Source organism: Odontesthes bonariensis, chromosome 18 (assembly GCF_027942865.1).
Source record: "Odontesthes bonariensis isolate fOdoBon6 chromosome 18, fOdoBon6.hap1, whole genome shotgun sequence".
Lineage (NCBI taxonomy): Eukaryota > Metazoa > Chordata > Actinopteri > Atheriniformes > Atherinopsidae > Odontesthes > Odontesthes bonariensis.
Genome location: NC_134523.1, coordinates 33,662,935 through 33,682,517, shown reverse-complemented (window position 1 = coordinate 33,682,517; position 19,583 = coordinate 33,662,935). Strand labels below are relative to the sequence as shown.

The 19,583-nt window shown below is 40.3% G+C and overlaps 1 protein-coding gene across 2 annotated transcripts in view; it reads right to left on the bottom strand.

Moving 5' to 3' along the window:
- The window catches only part of phf14 (PHD finger protein 14), a 146,854-nt gene extending 127,953 nt beyond the window's left edge, over positions 1 to 18,901 (bottom strand). For both annotated transcript variants that reach the window (XM_075449010.1, XM_075449011.1), the window contains exons 1-3: positions 18,811 to 18,901; positions 7,189 to 7,299; positions 1,858 to 2,579 (exon numbers count right to left, since the gene is read on the bottom strand). In XM_075449010.1, the coding sequence (XP_075305125.1) occupies positions 1,858 to 2,579; positions 7,189 to 7,299; position 18,811 (834 nt within the window). In that variant the 5' untranslated portion in view covers positions 18,812 to 18,901. The remainder of the gene's footprint in view (positions 1 to 1,857; positions 2,580 to 7,188; positions 7,300 to 18,810) is intronic.
- Positions 18,902 to 19,583: the final 682 nt, after the last annotated feature.

Genomic DNA, 19,583 nt, shown 5'->3' with positions numbered 1-19,583 from the left:
TTAAAAGTGTCCTTTCAAACCCCAAGTCGCTTTGGTATCATTTTGCTGGTTGTGCTCCTCCTCATGTGTGTTTAAAAAACAGGAGGAGCTGCATGGAGAAGCATGTGAGATGGTCCATCTCTGCAAGCATCTGTGTGACTCATCAAAACCTAAGAATGTGTAACTACTGTATGTTGCACAACCAGAAGACACAGGTGAAAGAGAAGTTGGAACTGTGTCGATACATTTGCGTGTGCCTATTCATTCGTCCTGTGCGACTTCTTCTGCAGCTATTGCTGCAGTACAGCGAGGCCATTTTCTCAGTACTGTTTAGGTAGAAAACTGCAGTGAATCGTGCAAGCCTGAGACACCAGTATAAATCATTACGGCGCTGGAGCCATGACCAATGTGGCCAGCATTGCACCACAGGAAGTGTGACCAACTGTAGTGAACTACTTTTATAGGGACTTTTTTAGCTCCTACTTCAGAGCAGGAGCTTTCCCAACATGAAAGACACCATCTGGAAGAGTACAGAGATCATCTATCGTCAATACAAATGAAGTAAATGGTGATCAATTGAACATAAGAGTGTAACATGAGAACCCAGAAATGTAATGCACATACAGAAAACAGCTTTTAATAGGAGCTAAAAACTTCAACAAAAAGTTGACTGACAGGGAAAGCCCGTCTTCACTGAGTTTCTATCGATTTGAACATGTCTACCACTTTACTTCAGGAGTCCTACCAGCAGCTGTGAATGCAGCCAGACAAAAAGGCCCTTAAAGGGATAATCCGGAGTAAAATGCACTTTAGATCAATTTACGGGATTTTGGGAGTACATACGTTGAGTTGACATCAAAATCATGTCATTCGGATGTGTTTTGAGAATTTCGATTTGACCGTTTTTAGCCAAAAGTCGTTAGCCTGGAAGTGAATGGGGCAAATCATGTCACCGCTACAAAACGCTATTTTTATACCTCTTCTACATCTCCAAACAACATAACACTTACGTGTTAGTGAGTAGAGGGTCCCTAAAGCCAAACCGAAGTGTCCCGAGGTCTTCATGTGGTCGGATATAGAGTCCAGAATGAATTTAATCAAGCCAGTACCTTTCCGGAAATGTGTCTGCTGCAGCTGCCGCTACAGACCGTGGTGAAGTTGGTTTGATATTGGTTTGAAAAAAAAGACACCTTATTTCCTTATTGTGAATATCTGTCGAATATCCAATATCAAACCAACTTCACCACGGTCTGCAGAGCTGCAGCAGACACATTTCCGGAAAGGTACTGGCTTGATTAAATTCATTCTGGACTCTCTATCCGACCACATGAAGACCTCGGGACACTTCGGTTTGGCTTTAGGGACCCTCTACTCACTAACACGTAAGTGTTATGTTGTTTGGAGATGTAGAAGAGGTATAAAAATAGCGTTTTGTAGCGGTGACATGATTTGCCCCATTCACTTCCAGGCTAACGACTTTTGGCTAAAAACGGTCAAATCGAAATTCTCAAACCACATCCGAATGACATGATTTTGATGTCAACTCAACGTATGTACTCCCAATCATCCCGTAAATTGATCTAAAGTGCATTTTACTACGGATTATCCCTTTAATGGTATACTGTAGAACCATAACCCTCAGAGCACCATGAACTGTTTGGTCTGAAAGTGTCCAATCAGAGTTTTTTGGAAAAAGATAACAGAAATGTTTTTAACGGGTCTGTCAATGCAACCAACAGCCATCACAGTACAAATAACCGTTTTCTTAATACATACACCCTGAAAGCAAATTCAAATGATCATCTTATCTATTATCTTGCTTCATCAAACACGCCTGAAGCCATTAGTGTGACACTGTAGGACAGGATTGGCACTCACCTCATTACCCTTTCCTTGGGACATGCTGTCATTTGTCAGCTCCTCATCAAAAGCATTACTGCTCTTCACCTTTTTGTTGGCCTTTTTCATCTCTTTATCACCGTCACTGCTGCCATTGTTGTCATCATCCCCATCATCCTTGTCATCTTCATCGTCCTCATCATCCTCCTCCTCCTCATCATCGTTATCGTCATCCTCGTCATCACTAGCACTACCTCCGTCCTCTTCCTCCGTGCCTCCTTTCTGAGTGGCTGTTTTTCCCTTCTTCTTCCCTGCGGTGGGTCTCCAGTCATTATCGTCCTCACTGTCATAATCGTCCATCTCATTCAGTTCTTCCATAGTGGTGAAGTCCAGCAGGGGGCGATTCCTGCGGAAATTCCATTTCTTGGGCTCTACTAGAGACTCTTCAGCGTTCAGGTTACTCCCCCCGGTTGTTGATGGGGATTCAGTTCCACCATCTGCAGTGGGCTCCAGCTCGACAGCCTTCTTGCTCTTCCGCCTGCTTTTAGAGGCGGGGACAGAGTCTTTGGTGGAGCCGTCTGAGGGCGGCTGCTGCTTGAACTTCTCCTCATCTTCGGTCAAGTTATCGTCAGCAGCAAGGTCTTTTGCCACCTCATCTGTGCCATCATCCACAGAGGCAGCGTTGTCCGAGTCACTTTCCGAACCTGCGGCGCTCGCTTTAGACCCTTCGTCATCGCTGCCATTTCCTGTGCCATCTGAGCCTATCAGAACACAGCACAACATTAGCAGAGAAAAGAGTAGCAGCGAGGTCATAGTGTAATCACAATGATGATCATTACAAAACCAGGAAGAGAAAAACAAGGGATTTTATAGCTGTTGAATCATTTCACATATTTCCATGTTATGGGTTTACCTTTTGCTTCAGATTATAGAGAGCGGTATCACTCAGCGGCAATATTGTTAAGTATGAATAAAATCCAAACACCCAACCCAGGTCTGGACTCATTCAGACTTTGTTTTAAAAAGACTTGTAAAACATGATAGTATTGCAGGAAAACTAAAACATTAATTACAAACCATTTCAGAGATTAAACTCTCTGCTTTTATTGAAAAATTTGACTTTCTATTTAGAAAGGCTAAACGTTGCCTGAAAATGCTGGTGCAATGAAAGGGGAACGGCCCATGCATCAGGTCTTAACCAGTTCAAGTTTCCTACCGTCATTCATCGGCAGAATTTCACTCATTTTGCCATGACTGCTTCCATTTCCATTTCACTAGTAATGCAGGACTTTCCTAATATTCCCTCATTCAGAAAATCAGTGCAGAGTGGAATAATTTACCAAAACAGAATTAATTCATTAAAAACAAAAAAAAAAAAAAAAAAGATTTGATGCTAACGCTAAATATATTCTCCCTGTATCATTAAATCTGTAATTTACCTTTGGGGATTAAAAAAGTATCATTAATCCCTCAAATTGAATAAATGTCTTGTTTTGGGTGTCTTAACACAGTGCAAGTATAAGCATGGTGTATGTGTGAGGGGAAATCTGATTGCTTCCAGTAATAATTGGCGCTTCCTTGGTCACAATTGTTTGAACATGAATTACTGGCTCCTTACTAACTATTTTTCTAAGAATATCTTAATATAAAGTATACATACAACAAAGCATGGCAGTGCAACTTAACACACACGTTGCAAAAGTCTTTCAATTGCACTGTTATACTTAATACAAGAATGTAATTGAAAATATGCATGTGTTATTTAGGCTTTCGAAACAGAAAGGTCTAATGTTCACATAAGATAAAAACAGACCAGTGTGGATGCTTTTTGTTTGATTTCTTTGAACTGAAGATGGAAGATGGACCGAAGACTATTCAGTGGAGGAAAAAAAAATGGAACTTTGCTCACTCTGAAAAAGCTTGGACAGTAAAAACCTAAAGCTTGGAGCATGAAACACGAGCCTCGCAGACAGAGGTTGATTAATCTGTTACACTGGAACAAGTAGTTTCCTGCTGTATAATGGGTTAAATAAGTTTTAAATGGAAATTCATTGTAAAGCTGATCTATAGCTTGCTCTGCTTAAAAGACACTTTTTATCTTGCATCATAAATCTTGAGCCTTCACATTTAAAAAAGATGTGGCGTAGTACAGCTTTTCTGCCCATTCAGAATTCTCTTGGGGTGCAATAAGCTGAGTCACTCAGCAGCTGTAATTTAAAATTGTTAACTAGATTCAACTCTGGGTGGTGGTGGTGGATGATGTGAGTCCTGGTTTTTTTTGGTGTTTCCAAAGTATTTGACTCTCAGGCTACGGCTACACGAAAACGAAACGAGGGTTTTTTTGAAAATTATTGCGACCACACGGGAAAGCTGCTGTAAAGACTCAGGTCCAGATGGTAACGATGAAAACGATGCAGTACACACGAAACACCTCTAGGTGCGCTGTAAGCCACCCCCACCGGTTACACCAGAACAATAGAAGAAGCAATGCGCATGCGTGTACGCCCCTACTTCTACCAGCGCGAAGCTCACGTTGTTCCTTCAACAACACCGCTGTAGTTAGCAGTGTCTGCAGCAGTGCTGCTATCAATGTTGTGGGGTCCATGATGATCGCTGTCTGTCCTTGTTGTGTTGTCGTCTTCTTCCGGATTTTGAATGGAAGCCGCTTTTTGTTCTGGTCACTGACGTATGTGTATACGTCACTGCGTTAGCCATGTGACTGACGCAGAAACGTTTTCGCTGTAATAATGGAAACGAAACGACGCCGTTCTCAGATCTTGCCACTCTGGAACCCGTTCTCAAAAACTATCGTTCTGGGGTAGTGGGAACGCCGGCTCCGTGTGGCCGCGACAGCCAAACGATAAGCAAAAGTATCGGTTACAGTGAAAAACCTTTTCGTGTAGCCGTAGGCTCATTTTGCAAAACTTCTACAATAAATGAGTCGTGTCGTTTTTTTGCTTTCAGTGCACCATTGCTCACATTCACTGAAGTTGGGACTTGCTCATGCTCAATTTATTTCTGCTCCATATCAAAAAACAACTCTAAGAGGCAACTTAAGCAGCAATTTGCATGCTGCTACCTCAACCATATCTTTATATACTCTTGTGTGAGATTAGGCTGAAGAGGCACACAGATTTTGACAAACAGGCAAAACAGGATTAAACATAACTTGTTTGTGTGTAAATCAACTCTGAATCTTAGAAAAAATTAAGCAAGATTTCTATTACAATACAGACAACATGTTTGTCACTTTGGTGCCTTTTCAGAACCTTTAAGTAAAAAAAAATCAAGTCTAATTTGGCAGTTATAAAATAAAATTTTATCAGAGCAGAGTGACAGTCTGTAAATACTTTAAGCAGCCATAAGGTGACACATAGAAAATTGTGTCTGAATATTAGCCCAATATGTGACACTTTTGGAATTGTAGAATGGGAGACAGAGCCTTCAGTTATCAGGCCCCTCTCTGTGGAACCAGCTACCAGTTTGGGAGACAGAGCCTTCAGTTATCAGGCCCCTCTCTGTGGAACCAGCTACCAGTTTGGGAGACAGAGCCTTCAGTTATCAGGCCCCTCTCTTGTGGAATAAGCTGCCAGTAAATGTCCGGGAAGCAGACACCCTTTCCACTTTTAAGACCAGGCTTAAAGCTTTCCTTTTTGATAAAACTTATAGTTAGGGATGGCTCAGGTGATCCTGAAACATCCCATAGTTAAGCTGCTATAGGCCCAGACTGCTGGGGGGCCTCATCTGGCACACCTTTCCTCACTTTACTCTCTTTTTCCCCTGTTCAATTTCTCAAATGATATTATGTATATGTGACATTATCCTGTTCAAAGGGAGTCGTTTCTCTCCACAGTCGCCTCAGGCACGCTCAGGACGGGAGATTGGACTGAAGACAAGTTTCGGTGCAATCTGTTGGTTTCCTTAGCTAGGAAATTGTTTTGAATTGGCTCTATATGAACGAATTGGATTATTTTATAAATATTTATGAATACAATGAATTGAATTCCAATTGGCTTGAATTGGACTTTATTATCTAAGTGCCTTGAGATGACATTTGTTGGATTTGGCGCTATATAAATAAAACTGAATTGAATTTTAGCCATCTGACAAAATAAACATGAACAATGAATGAGAGCAGCTTTGTTGAGAATGAACAGTATTAACGTAGCTTTCACTCTTTGTTTAAAAACTATGCAAAAAGATGGAACTTTGAGTCCACATTACACATGCAGAGTGCTTAAATCCCCAACCACATTATCCAGTGTGTTAGTCTAGGTTTGAATTATTTCGATCTGTGCAACATGTGTGCATGTACCCTAAAATGTTCCTTTGTTTTGGACTTGCACAATAGCTCATCTTCTTCTAGTGCCATGTAAAGGTGCTTACTGACTTGTGATGTAAAACAGTCCAGCTGTTGTCACAGTTTCCTAAAGAGCTGGCGTGAAGCTGTTCGGGGAATTAATATGAATTTACAGGCCCAGCTAAAGAAAGATATAGAGGAGCAACGTTGCTTTTGCTCTTTACCTTATTGTCAGTGGGTTGCCTCCTAAAAAAAAAGCTAATATTATGACAGACTAGTCTTTGTTTTCTCTCTCTAGCTTTCAGACCCTTGTGTGAATGCAACACCACTGAAGCCCAGTATTTAGTTTATTTGATTAAATAGATTTGTGTTGCCTCAGTACAAGTTATTATTTATCTTGAGAAAACAGAACTTTATTTTATTCTTTATTCTATAAAATTGGAACGCTTTAGTTCCCAGGTAAACTGGATTTTGTTCAATTGAAAGCTGGTCCCTGCTAAGATGCTGGGGTTTCTCTGAGAGTGAGAGTGGGATATGTCTCCAAAGCTGTCTCTGAATAAAAAGATAGTCATGATACTTTCTTGTCTCTAAATTCTAAGACTCAATATACAATGTTGTTTAAAGATTGTGCTACATTATAAACAGAAGGCTTCAAATAAATCCTGGAGATGATCAATATTGACAGAACTCGTTTCCAACCATCAATGACCTGGCCCAAACATCCTGACTGGAACATTCAGAATTAAATGTTGCTCTTTTTCTGGTGGAAATAAGTTGGCTCTTGTATTCTTGATGGAGCTTAAAATATTCTTTAAACTAAACAAAATAGAGGGACAAAACACAGGAAGACAGTAACATCTTTTTACAGGACACAAGACTTTAAAAAAACAAACAAACAAAAAAAAAAAACATACAGGGGGTTATTCACAGTTATTGATATTTCAGATTGTCTGAAACTAAACCTAGGATTTTATTTACCTAAATGTCTTTTTACATTTCTGTCGGATGAAACTGATTCATTCAAAATGTTGTGTATTTCATGTAGTTAAAATTACAAAGACCATATTCACCTGATGTGTCTCCAACTTCAAAGTCACTGTCATCTGAGCTGTCATAGTCCAAGGCATCCAGAAGAGAGGCAGCCAGCGGCTTCACCTGGCGTCTCTTTAAACTGCGGTCCACTAACCAAGGCAAAAAACAAAACACACGAGTGTAAGAGGGAGCAAGATCACACATTTCAGGAGTTAAATGACTACCACCCCAGAACCATAAAAACTACTAAAGTAGCTGTGTTACTCCATACCAAGTAAAACCTCTTAGTGTTGCTTAAAGGGATAGTTCGCCTCTTTTGACATGAAGCTGTCTGACATCCCATATCAGCAATATCATTTATGAACATCTTCTTACCCCCTGCTGCGTCCTGTGAGCCGAGTTCCAGCTGAGTTTTGGTGTTGACGAAGGTAGTCCGGCTAGTTGGCTGGGGCCACAAAAATAAAGCGTTTTGCTTCTCAAAACAATATGTGTTCAAAAGAGTAATACATTTGCATCACAAAATCGTTGTGCATGAAAAAGTCAGACCTCACATCGCTTGGCGCTATTTTTGATATCAATGCGTCCAGCCACCTAGCGATAGCCGCACCTGTTACGGTGTTTGCTGCTCGGAAGCAGGGGACTGCTCGGTCTGCTCTTCGGTCTCTTGAACGCATATTGTTTTGAGAAGCAAAACGCTTCATTTTTCTAGCCCCAGCCAACTAGCCGGACTACCTTCGTGGACGCAAAAACTCAGCTGGAACTCGGCTCACAGGACGCAGCAGGGGGTAAGAAGATGTTCATAAATGATGTTGCTAATATGGGATGTCATACAGCTTCATGTCAAAAGAGGCGAACTATCCCTTTAATGTTCTTGTGACTTATTCAAATTAAAAGATATAATGACTAGAGCTGGGTTTTAAAAGATAAATATAGATAAAATTTTCAAATTTCAAATTTTCATTTAAAAAAATGCAATCTTGATTTATAAAATCCTTGAATTAATTTTTTCCTGTATGCTAGTGCTGGGCGGTATACCGGTTCACACCGAATACCGGTTTATAATTTCGTTATGATATGAATTTTTAATATACCGCCATACCGGTGTATTTGATTACACAACGGGGGGAACGCTGCATCGTGCAACATTGTTTGAGACGGGACCCTTTTCAGTTTTGCGCTTCTAAACACGCATGTTTACTGTCTGGGGTGCGAGGTGGTAATAAGCACTTGCATTACGCGAAGTTGAAGGTGGACAGCAGTGTTTCCCACACAGACTAATTCGTGGCGGTGCGCCAAAAATTCAACACCGGCCGCCACATATTGCGTTTCGTTATTATTATTTTTAACGCCATTTAAAAAATACTCGTATTCGTCCAGCTTAGGGATGCAAATTATCGATTAATTCATTAATCATTAGTTGACTGATCTTATCGATCGACTTACGATTAATTGATAAGCGCCATTTTTCACCTGAATTTCAGTGTTTCAATAGGGCCTTTAAAAATATCAGCTAGTTAAAACACTGAATTCAAAAAGTATATATTATATTATGATAATTATATTGTATTATATTACATATTCCTCAAGTAATTATGCATTAGGAAAAGAAAGCAGACATGTTTTTTTTATGGTATAACAAAATACATTCTTTAATAAAAAATGTTTTTAAAAAAACAAATAAATTAAGGACTGGCTCAGTTCGTGCCTTTGAAACATTAGACATTTAAAACAAAAAAACAAAAAAAGAAATTAAATAGAGAGCCAAACAGAATATTATTGAGCCTATAGATTATGAAGAAACTGCATCTAGGCTATTAATTAAGGCTATTTTAGCTGCCAGTTCTCGTCGTTGTAGTGGCACGTCACGGTAATGTAGCTTTCTGTTGTTAGAGCCGTCCAACAGTCTGTTGTCAGAGCTACAGCAGTAGCAGTAGCTAGCGTTGTTTTAAGCTCACTCTACCTTTTTTCGTAGCGAGCCTCGAGGCGGGAGGTTATTGATGGCCTCGAAGGGATATTGTAGCCTGGCTCTAGGATCGCAATGAGATCCTGAAATCCTGCACCGTCAACTGTGTTGATTGGCATCAAATCTCTCTCGATCATGCTGCATATGCTCTCTGTAATGCCCTCCGCCCTTCTCTCATCACACGCTCGCCTTCCCAGTGTAGCTTTGATTGTAGGTTGACCAGGTGCACGGGTGCCATGCAGGACAGCTCCATGCACGGTGTTCAAATGATAACTGAGTGAGCTAGTTGAACTGTTGTATTTCAGTACCGCATGACACAGCGAACATTTGACTTCTTTGCCTGCATTAATAATGTTGAAATGGTCCCACACAGCACTTCTTTTCGCCCGCTTCATTTTGTCTTCAAGGGATCACTGTTCACCTCTCGTTCTCACGCTCTGTTCAAGTTACTACAGACAGTAACGCCCTCTAGCGATTAATCGTGATTAATAAATTTTGTTCGAGCAACCTCTTGATCGACAATTAATCTAAAATCGATTAATCATTTGCATCCCTAGTCCAGCTGCATTTCCTTTCCCTGCTCTCCCTCAGTCTCTCTATCAGTCACGCGTCTCTCTCACATAGCCTACACACACACACACACACACACACACACAGCCACACAGCCCCTCCCCTCCGTGCACACCGCGTGTGTCTCCATCAGCGATATCATCCCTGGCGGCGTGGAAGCTTGCTAGCTTCAGCGTCGCGTTAGATTAGCTCAACCGAAAGAAGACGGCTGGCGAAATTCACAAAAGGTTGGCATCACGTGCAACTTTAGAAAATCACACATTAAAAATATTTTATATTTTTAATACAATGGTGTCCCGTCCCGATCCATGGCAAACAAGCGATTACGCTTTCTTTATAAAGTTAAAGGTCCCATGGCATGAAAATTTCACTCTCAGAGGTTTTTTAGCCTTAAAATGAGTTCCTCTAGCCTCCTTAAGTCACTCCAGTGAGTAGAAATTGCGAAATGTATTCACTGAGCAGTCCAGCATTTCCTCCGTGTTTTGAAAAGAGCGCCTCCAAGTGTCTCGTTGACTCAAGGCTCCTGGTATGACGTCATGCCAGGATAGAGCTCATCAAAATTTCCCACCCCCTCTCTCCGCCACGCCCTCTGTCTCCACCCACACCTGCATTACCTTACCCGCCCAACTCATGTGGAGTAGACCGAAACTCGCCAAAGAAGAAGAGTCGCCACGACTGAAGACAGTCACAGAAGATACAGCAATGGCTTCCAAACGACGTTACCATGCGAAATGTACTGTGCCAGGATGTGAAGATGAAGAGAAGAATATGTTTCCGCTTCCATCCTCTGTCCCTTTGAAAACGGAATGGCTAATTTCATTTACGAGGGACGGGTGCCCATGCATGTCCCACAGAGCGTCAGTGTTTGCGCGACACATTTCAGAGGAATGATTTCACAACTTGGGACAGTACAGGGCAGGTTTTGCCCAACACCTGAAGTTGAAGCCTGGATCAGTGCCAAGCCTTGCCGGTCCATCAGCTACCCACACCGATCAAGTAAGTCATAATTATTTGCTAGCCGCTAGCACTTTATGGGTGACAGCTAACTAGACAACATTAGCTGTGGAGGTATTTATCCATGAAACCTACACTGCGCTACAAACCAATACTCAGTTAAACTGGTTAGATTTGGAAAATTGGTTGTAAAACAAGACATTTGTCTTTTGACCAAGTATCTTACGTGTAGGGGACTACATACAGCATGAATACTTAGGTAAGCAAGTCTAGTTATGTTCTGCGGCTAGATACGTCTGTTACACGGAAAATGACCCCCGACGATAACGATTCATATTTTGTAAGCCTTTCTTTAGATTGGTGACTTTATATTTTGAAAACATTTGTTACGGTTTGGTGACCTTTTTTTTTTTTTACGTCGAGTCGTTTCTGCGTCTTTCGTGTGTGATATGCGATCGGGTGTTGTGGCTAGGTGAAGGATGTTTAGCAAACGTTTGCTGACTACCCTCGAACATACACCATTATGTATCTGTCAATTCGAACACAGTTTTGACTTCAAATCTGTCGTGACTCGTCAGTTTATCACGAGTGTAATGCTCGTCTTTCGAACCATGAGATGTGTGCTCTCTGTCTGCATCAGGTTCACTCTTCACTGGCCAGCACATCAAGTGCTCACATCCAGACATCCCGGACCAGGGATGCTGCCTGCCAGACTGAGCCCATTGTCAATAGGACTGCAGCCACACCGAAGAATGTTGTCTTTCTCTATATTGGAATGCTTTGCAGGTGAGATGTTTTACCTTGTAGCTGTTGAAAGTTTTTGTCTGAAATGTCATTATTGAGCCGGGTTTCTCCAGCACTATAAGGCACGAAACACCTAGACCAGGTCCCCTGAAAAGATTGTCTTGTGAATGTAATTTATATTTGATTTACCAAAAAATTTATACTTTTAGGGGGTTTTCAGATCATAGTTCCTATGAAACTTCACAATATATGAAAAGCTTTTTCCAAAATGTTTTATACCTTCTTTCAAAAATGTTGTTTTATTTGTTACTACCATTAAAAGCAGCATTTAAATGTTTCAACATGTTAGATAGATAGATAGATAGATAGATAGATAGATAGATAGATACTTTATTAATCCCAATTTGTGAAATTGTTTTGTTGCAGCAGCATACAGTAAAGATATAGAATAGAATAAAATAAATATAAAATAAAATACAATAAATAAATAAAAATAGTGAATAAACATTCGCTATGTACAAATCTACAGTATTTTTTGTTTTTGTTATTGTTATTGTTATTTTTTGTTATTTTTGTTATTCTCACATTACTGGCATGGGGACGTTACAAAACAACTTTATAAACAGCATGTCACTTACCGGTTGTCGGTATGCGCGCGCATGTGAAAGCCCAAAAGAGTCAATGGACGATACTCCCATATACAAAACAATTATCTTCTCTAGAAAAACTGCGTTCAAGTATTTAAAACATTACAACAATACATGCCCAGTAATGTGAGAACCATGCATATGGTTTTGATGGTAAGGCTTGTGACTTTATTGTCGGATGATTTATAAAGTGGAGTGACGTTTCTGCAGTGTGCAAGTTGTTGTTTTACGTGGAAGGTTTAGCACTTGCCCCTTAGCCACCACGTATTTGGCTAGCATGACAGGCTGCGCAAACAGCGCAATCGCACAGGGAGCGCCGATTTGCACCTGTCTGTGTCCTACTGTCAGTATTTGACAACCTCTAGCAATGGAAATGCGCTTCAAATGCCCCGGAGTTCCCCTTTAACGAAGGAATTATTTTGAAGAATTTCTATTTTTATTTTTAATTCTGTTCTCAATCTGTAGAAAATGCTGTGAACATCTAATTATGCATGAAAAAAAAAAATACCGTGATATACCGTGAAACCGTGATACCGTGAAAAAAGTACCGTGATATGCATTTTTGGTCATACCGCCCAGCTACTGTATGCTATTTATGACATCATCTGTGTTGGGAATCTTTTGCCGTCTCCCAGAACTAGTTTTGCACGACTGATCTCGTGTCACTGAGCAACGAGATTCATGCATGTGTCGGAACTTCAAAAGGTTTAAAGGCCTCAGTATGCTTCTTCTTTCGAAGTTCTCCGTCGGGCTGTCAGATACGTAAGGCAGTTCACCTCCCGATCAGTAGGCGGCGCTACGTTAGACGACCCAATCTGGCAACGTCTATGGTGAAAGTGGTTGATTGATGGTTCACCTTCCGGCTCCGTTCCACTCCTCACAGTGAACGATGGCGACCGAGAGAGATAGACTGTTGTTGGAGTTGGAGCTTGTTGAAATTGAAATACAAATAATTTTGTTTAAAAAATGGAGAAGGGAACGAGAGTGTGGCGATGTTGTTATGAGAGGAGGGTACTAACCAACCGGAAAAGTGATTCCGGAAATGATGTTGTAAAATTAGCCGACCAATCACAACCCTTGCGGTCTCCGTCTCCTCGACGGATAGATAGAAATTTTGGCCGACGCACGCAAGCTACGGAGAGCGTCTCCGGGAGGGTCTCCGTTGACGGAGAGGGCTCTCTGTAGGCGACCATAAATCAGCCGTAAAGCCTCTCCATGACCATGGAGACGGATAGTACGGAGATGCATACTGAGGCCTTTAATTGCTGACTCTAAAATTATAGATAGAAAATGGATGGATGGATGGATGCATTGGAATTAAATAATTCAGGAAATCGGGAGCGATACCCAGTCCTACTATAACCATTTCAATGCCCACTGTGCATTTACAGTAGAAGTAATGATCGTCATCTTCCCTGGTCCTTTTACCGGACCTGCAACCAGATTTGATGGAATTTTGCTTGTTATCTTCTGGAAGTCAGCTTAAAATAATTCATTGGACCTTCCACCAAACAAAACTTCCTACATCATCTTCTTGAACTTAGGAGATATTCGCATAGATATGAAACGCATATCACAAGAACAGCGGAAACAGAGCTTTGCAAAGAGATCTGTACATACTGAAATAATCACATTATGAAGACAACAAACAAACAGAACAAAGTTATGTCTCTGCAAAGTACGGCTGAATAAAGGCCTGTTCATGGTCGGAAACCAGGTCGTCTGCGTGTGTGTCGTAGTTAACGCAGACATGCCCCCCCGCAGACATCGTCGCAGGGAGGAGAGAAAGGAGGCCTCTGATTGGTCAATTCTACATCCGCTCCACACTATGCGTATTTCCGGTTTGCTAACCGGCTAATGGTGACGCTAACCGTGCTAACCGTGACGCTTCTTTCGCCTCTCTGCCAGCTCCAGTAGAAGCAATATTTCTTCTATTTCTAGATCGATCAGCTGCATCTCAATCAAAGTGCGCATTCGTCCAGTCGAAATTGTTGTTGAATGACCTCCGTAACCGGAAGAGAAACACGCCACCAACCACACCCACAATCCTAGCTTGTTCGTGATTGTCCCTCTTGCGTTGTGGCGTGGAATTAACATAGCGCAGACCGCGCTTCAAAATTGGGCATAAATCAAAAATAACTGCGTCACTGCGACACACTGCTGCGAGAGTATACACGGCCCTTTAGTTGCGAAGTCCCCGTCACTACACAATGCCCCGTTTATCAAAAATAAACAGCAGAACGCACCCTTTCCAAAAGTATTCCTCATTTCTCTGGTTTTGAAATGGATCAAATAAGGCCTAAAAAAAATTTATTTTGGTTCCGGTTTCCGACCGACCCTGTCAATTTACGTGCGACCCAAATTATTTTATGAGCTTGGGGAAAAAAAAAAAAAAAAAAGAACACAAATACATTTTTTTTTAATGCAAACTATAATTACGTTTTTGTATAGCACCTCTTCATCCTGTATAAGGATGAGCGCATGCTCTCGTGAAAACAACGACTTCACGTGAGATCTGCATGCACACTGGATCGGTAGCGCATGTTATATGGTTGCGGGAGAAAGATGGATATATGCGTGGTCTCCATTGTTTCTCCATGCAATAGCGTGACAAACAAAATTGTAAGATTGGGTAGGAAATCTTTCGAAAATGTCCTTGAAGAAGTCAAGCAGTGCACTGTTCATTTGTGTCAGCAGCCGGTGTTCAGTTGATTTGTCCTACTTGTCGAAAATTTCTACTTTGTGGTTTTGCGCATGCGCCGAGCCGATTTTCTAAGTTTCGATAATGTTTTGCAAAAAATAAGATATTTTTCATATCATATATCATACTATCATTATCATTTTTATGAATATATATAGGCTACATAATATATAAAAAAAAAATTCAATTGTTTTGTGTTAGGCAAAATAGTAGAAGCAGGCAGTAATGTTGGACAACAGGGCTATGAGTCGCAGAACACCAGAGTGACACTTTAACTAAACTATTACATTTATTTATGAAATATTGCTTGAGATGTATTCAATGCCAATGGTCCAGGTTGTATCGACTACATATTTTGTTTTAAATAAAAATGTGTGTGTGTAACATGCTGGGAGTATCCATTGCTGCTGTAATAAAAAAATAAAATAAAAAAAAACTACCCATCACTCGCTGCCACTGGGAAAAAAATAAAAATAAAAAAAATAAATAAATTCCCTACCTACCCATGACATCAACTGACAACCAACAGGAACCAAACTTTTTTTTTTAAGGCCTAATGCATCTGCTTACATTTCAAAGACTAAAGTTGTGTTCAAAAGACATGCGCAGATCACCTGTGCGCTGGTAAGCTCTTCAGGAAACACTACCCTGATCCGCCCTCTTAGGACATCACCTGTTTCGTCCTAGCTCCTTACGCACTTGTTTGTTTCCTAAATTGTCTTTGTTTTCTAAATTGTCTTCCCATTTGTCTAGGTACCCAACTTACCACACTTACTCTAGCACTAGTTATGCTCTTAGCTGTTTGGTTTTGGAAGGAAATGCACTTATGATTTCTTGTGACCTGAAGTTCATTTGCCTACCGATGTTGAACACACTTATTGTAAGTCGCTTTGGATAAAAGCGTCTGCAAAATGACCAGAATGTAATGTAAGCTACAGCTACAGTGGACATGCGCGATAGGCACTAAGCAGATATTTTTTTCAAATGACCAAGTCATAGAATATCCCACTTTCATGGTTCTGATATTGTCTGATCCCAGTTCAAATGGACCAAATGTTAATAGTGGTTTATTCTTATTTATTACTCTGAGGCTACACGCCAGTGCCAGTTGTTTTTTTATAATTATCAAATGTTTTTAATAAATTAGTATGTTGAAGTTCATGGAATTTATTTTTTTATTTTTGTTTTTTTATTGTGGTATCGAATTGGGTATTGAGAACTGTGGAATTTCACTGTTATTGGTATCGACTACTAAATTTCTGGTATCGTGACATCCCTACACACAATACTGATTTTCCTGAAAATTTCTGCGGTGTCTTTGTAAGGCAAGGCAAGGCAAGGCAAGGCAATTTTATTTATAGAGCACAATTCATACACAGGGCAATTCAAAGTGCTTTACAGCTACATAAAATCACAAGAAGGCAATAAAACCATTAAAAAGGAATAAAAAAAATAAAAGAAAGAAATTAAAAAAGAAAGAAATTTAAAACCCATTAAAATAATCATTAATTAATTAAAAAGTGAAGAGTGCAGATAAAATACTTCCAGGTGTCATATGCACAGCTACATAGAACTGTTTTCAGCCTGGATTTAAACATTGTCAGAGTTGAGGCCTGTCTCACATCTTCTGGAAGACTGTTCCAGATTTTAGGGGCATAAAACTGAAACTCATCCTCACCTTGTTTAGTCCTGACTCTGGGCACCAGCAGGAGACCCCTCCCTGAGGCAGGAGACCCCTCCCTGAGGTTCTCAGAGCCCGAGTTGGTTCATATGGCTTTAACATGTCAGAGATGTACTTTGGCGCTTGACCATGAAGAGACTTGTACACAAGCAGAGCTGTTTTAAAGTCTATTCTCTGAGTGACAGGAAGCCAGTGCAGAGACCTGAGCACTGGACTAATATGGACGTATTTCCTGGTTCTAGTCAGGACTCGAGCAGCAGCGTTCTGGATGTACTGCAGCTGTCTTACAGCCCGTTTAGAGAGCCCAGTGAGCAGGCCGTTACAGTAGTCTAACCTGCTGGAGACAAACGCATGGATCAGTCTCTCTGAGTCTGGTTTAGACACTATTCCTTTGATTCTGGCAATGTTTTTTAGATGGTAAAAAGCTGCTGATTTAAATCTTTTTATACTTCCTTCTCCATCTTTCTCTTGCCTGGCATTCAGAATTTTCTCTTCAACATAGTGAAGACTTGGAATATTTTTAATGGTTTTTATGAAGCTCGATTAATTGCTCCTACTTGTAAACAACTCATCCACTGGCGATCATAGCAAAAAAGTGTTAGAAGTACGAGTAGAGGGACTTTTTTTTTTTTAATTCCTCAAGCCACACAGCTTCAAAGAAAATGTAAAAATTGTAAAACATGTTAACTGCACACAGAAAAGGACCCAGCCAAGATTCAAGCCAGGAACCCTCTTTATGTGAGGTGACGGTGCTAACTACCACAACAATGTACCAGTTTCAGCTGCCACATCAAAGCTGTCACCAAGGCAGCTTTTTACCATCTCAGAAACATCAACAGAATTAAAGGTTTCCTCTCCCAAACAGACCAGCAGAAACTCATCCATGCATTCATCTCCAGTAGACTATTACTGTAATGCTCTTTTAACTGGACTTCCCAAAAAGAGCATTAAACATCTGCAGCTCATCCAGAACGTTGCTGCTGGAGTTTTAACCCGGACTAAGAGATCTGAACACATCACAGCAGCTTTAAAATCTTTACTCTGGCTTCCAGTCAGTCACAGAATAGATTTTAAAAGCCTGCTGATGGTTTACAAATCCCAGAACGGTTTAGGCCCAAAATACATCTGTGATATGTTCAGAGAATATAAACCCAGCAGAGCTCTTAGATCCAATGACTCAGGTCAGCTGGTCCAGTCCAGAGTCCAGACTAAACATGGAGAAGCAGCATTTAGCTGTTATGCTGCAAACAAGTGGAACAAACTGCCAGTGGAGATTAAACTTTCACCAAATGGAGACATTTTTAAATCCAGGTTAAAAACATTTCTTTTCTCATGTGTCTATGCATGAAATCTGCATGATATCTTTTAACTTATCTTGACTGTTGCTTGTTTTTAAATTCATTTAAATGATTTTATTTGTTTCTCTTTATATTCTTTTATGTATTTTAATGCTTCTTCCACTGCCTGCTGCAATGCTTTTATTTTATGTAAAGCACTTTGAATTGTTTGTACATGAAATGTGCTATACAAATAAATTTGATTTGATAACAATGGCTGTCACATCTAACAGTACGGTTGTACACTTCTAACTGTAGTATCTGGCACAGCTGAAGCATGATTAACTATCCCTACAGCTTCTACTGCAGTTTTAACTGAAGCTCTACCCTTAAACTGACAAGAATCGGCGTATTTCTGAATACAGACCAACTTCTACGGCTACACTAATTCAGATTGAGGTAACACTGCTCAACTGAGTAAAACTTTGTCTTAAATGAGAACCGACGTTAAGACAATTTTGACAAACACTCAGCTCATGCTCAAATTGAGGAAGATAAGGTGCATTGTCGCTCGCCACAAAGACGCTGCTTTGCTATTAGCACACCGTTAGCAAACAAATAGTACAGCTAACGTGTATGCTGCACAAGTCTAACTATTTTACTCAACATATAACCACACAAACTCCCTTTAAATTGAAAATGGTATGTGTTCATAATTAAATTGTGGAAAACATTTAACAACAACATTTACGGCAGCTTTGCCTCCAAAGCAAGGTTCGCTAATTGTGATTAGCATGTCCTCATTCAAGAGAAAATGGAACACTTGTATGAACCCTTAAATCAACACCAACCCATGTATAAGAATGGCATTCGAGGTTAGGGTCCGATTGCAAAAACTGTTAAAGTCAAATACAAAGTTGCATGTAAAACAAACTAGCATTGCTATCTTTAGCAGTACCAAGTGCTAGCCGCAAAGCATTGCCTGGCTAGCCTAGCCTAGCCTAGCTTTCAACTTCCAACAGCCGATTCAGCTTGCAGTTACGGTTGTTAAAACAAAACGCAGTAAATGTAATACTAATAAACCCTGGATGGGGGAAATAATAACGTGGAAAAGAAAACTCACTTTTAACTTCGTAGTCACTTAAAGGAACGAGGGTATCCTTATCAGCATGTTATGTGGACAATGGAGATGATAGGAGTGACGCTGTGATGAGTGAATGTTGTTGCCATAGAGACAGTGAAACGGAAATACGGTGGTCAAGTCAGGTTTTTCAAAGCGGATATTTTAACATGTTGTGGCAGAAATGCACAGGTATATTAATGATACCACTAAGGGAGTAACTTTCCGCAGTGAATGCTGTTTTAGTCATGGTTTACTGTAGCACTCGGGAACTTATCTTATCAATCATTAATTAATTACTCGTGTGCTTTTCTCTGTGATGATATGGGCTTTAATTTGTCTAAAAAATAACTGCAAATGCACAGAGGGTGATCTACAAATATGCCATGAGTTGCACACGTGTTTTGCTATCCACAAATACAAATTTCCTATTTGTAACTTCTTTGTTGTTTTTTTTACAAATATATGTGTATTTGTAAATATATCATTGGCCATTTGTAAAACTGAAAATTCTGTTCGTGAAAAAAAAAGCCATATGTGAAACTGAAAATTCTGTTTGTGAATCGTGACTCAGCATTTGTGGATCACCAATAACACGTTCATATTTTTGAGACAGAGGCTGTGTTCGAAACCGCATACTTCTCCTACTACTCATACTAACTTTTTGAGTTAGTATGCGAGTTTGAGTAAGCGAGAAGTTCCCGGATGCATACTAGATTCTCTGAAATGTTGGGTATGCATCATGAGGTTACTATTTATACTCAAACTACCCAAGA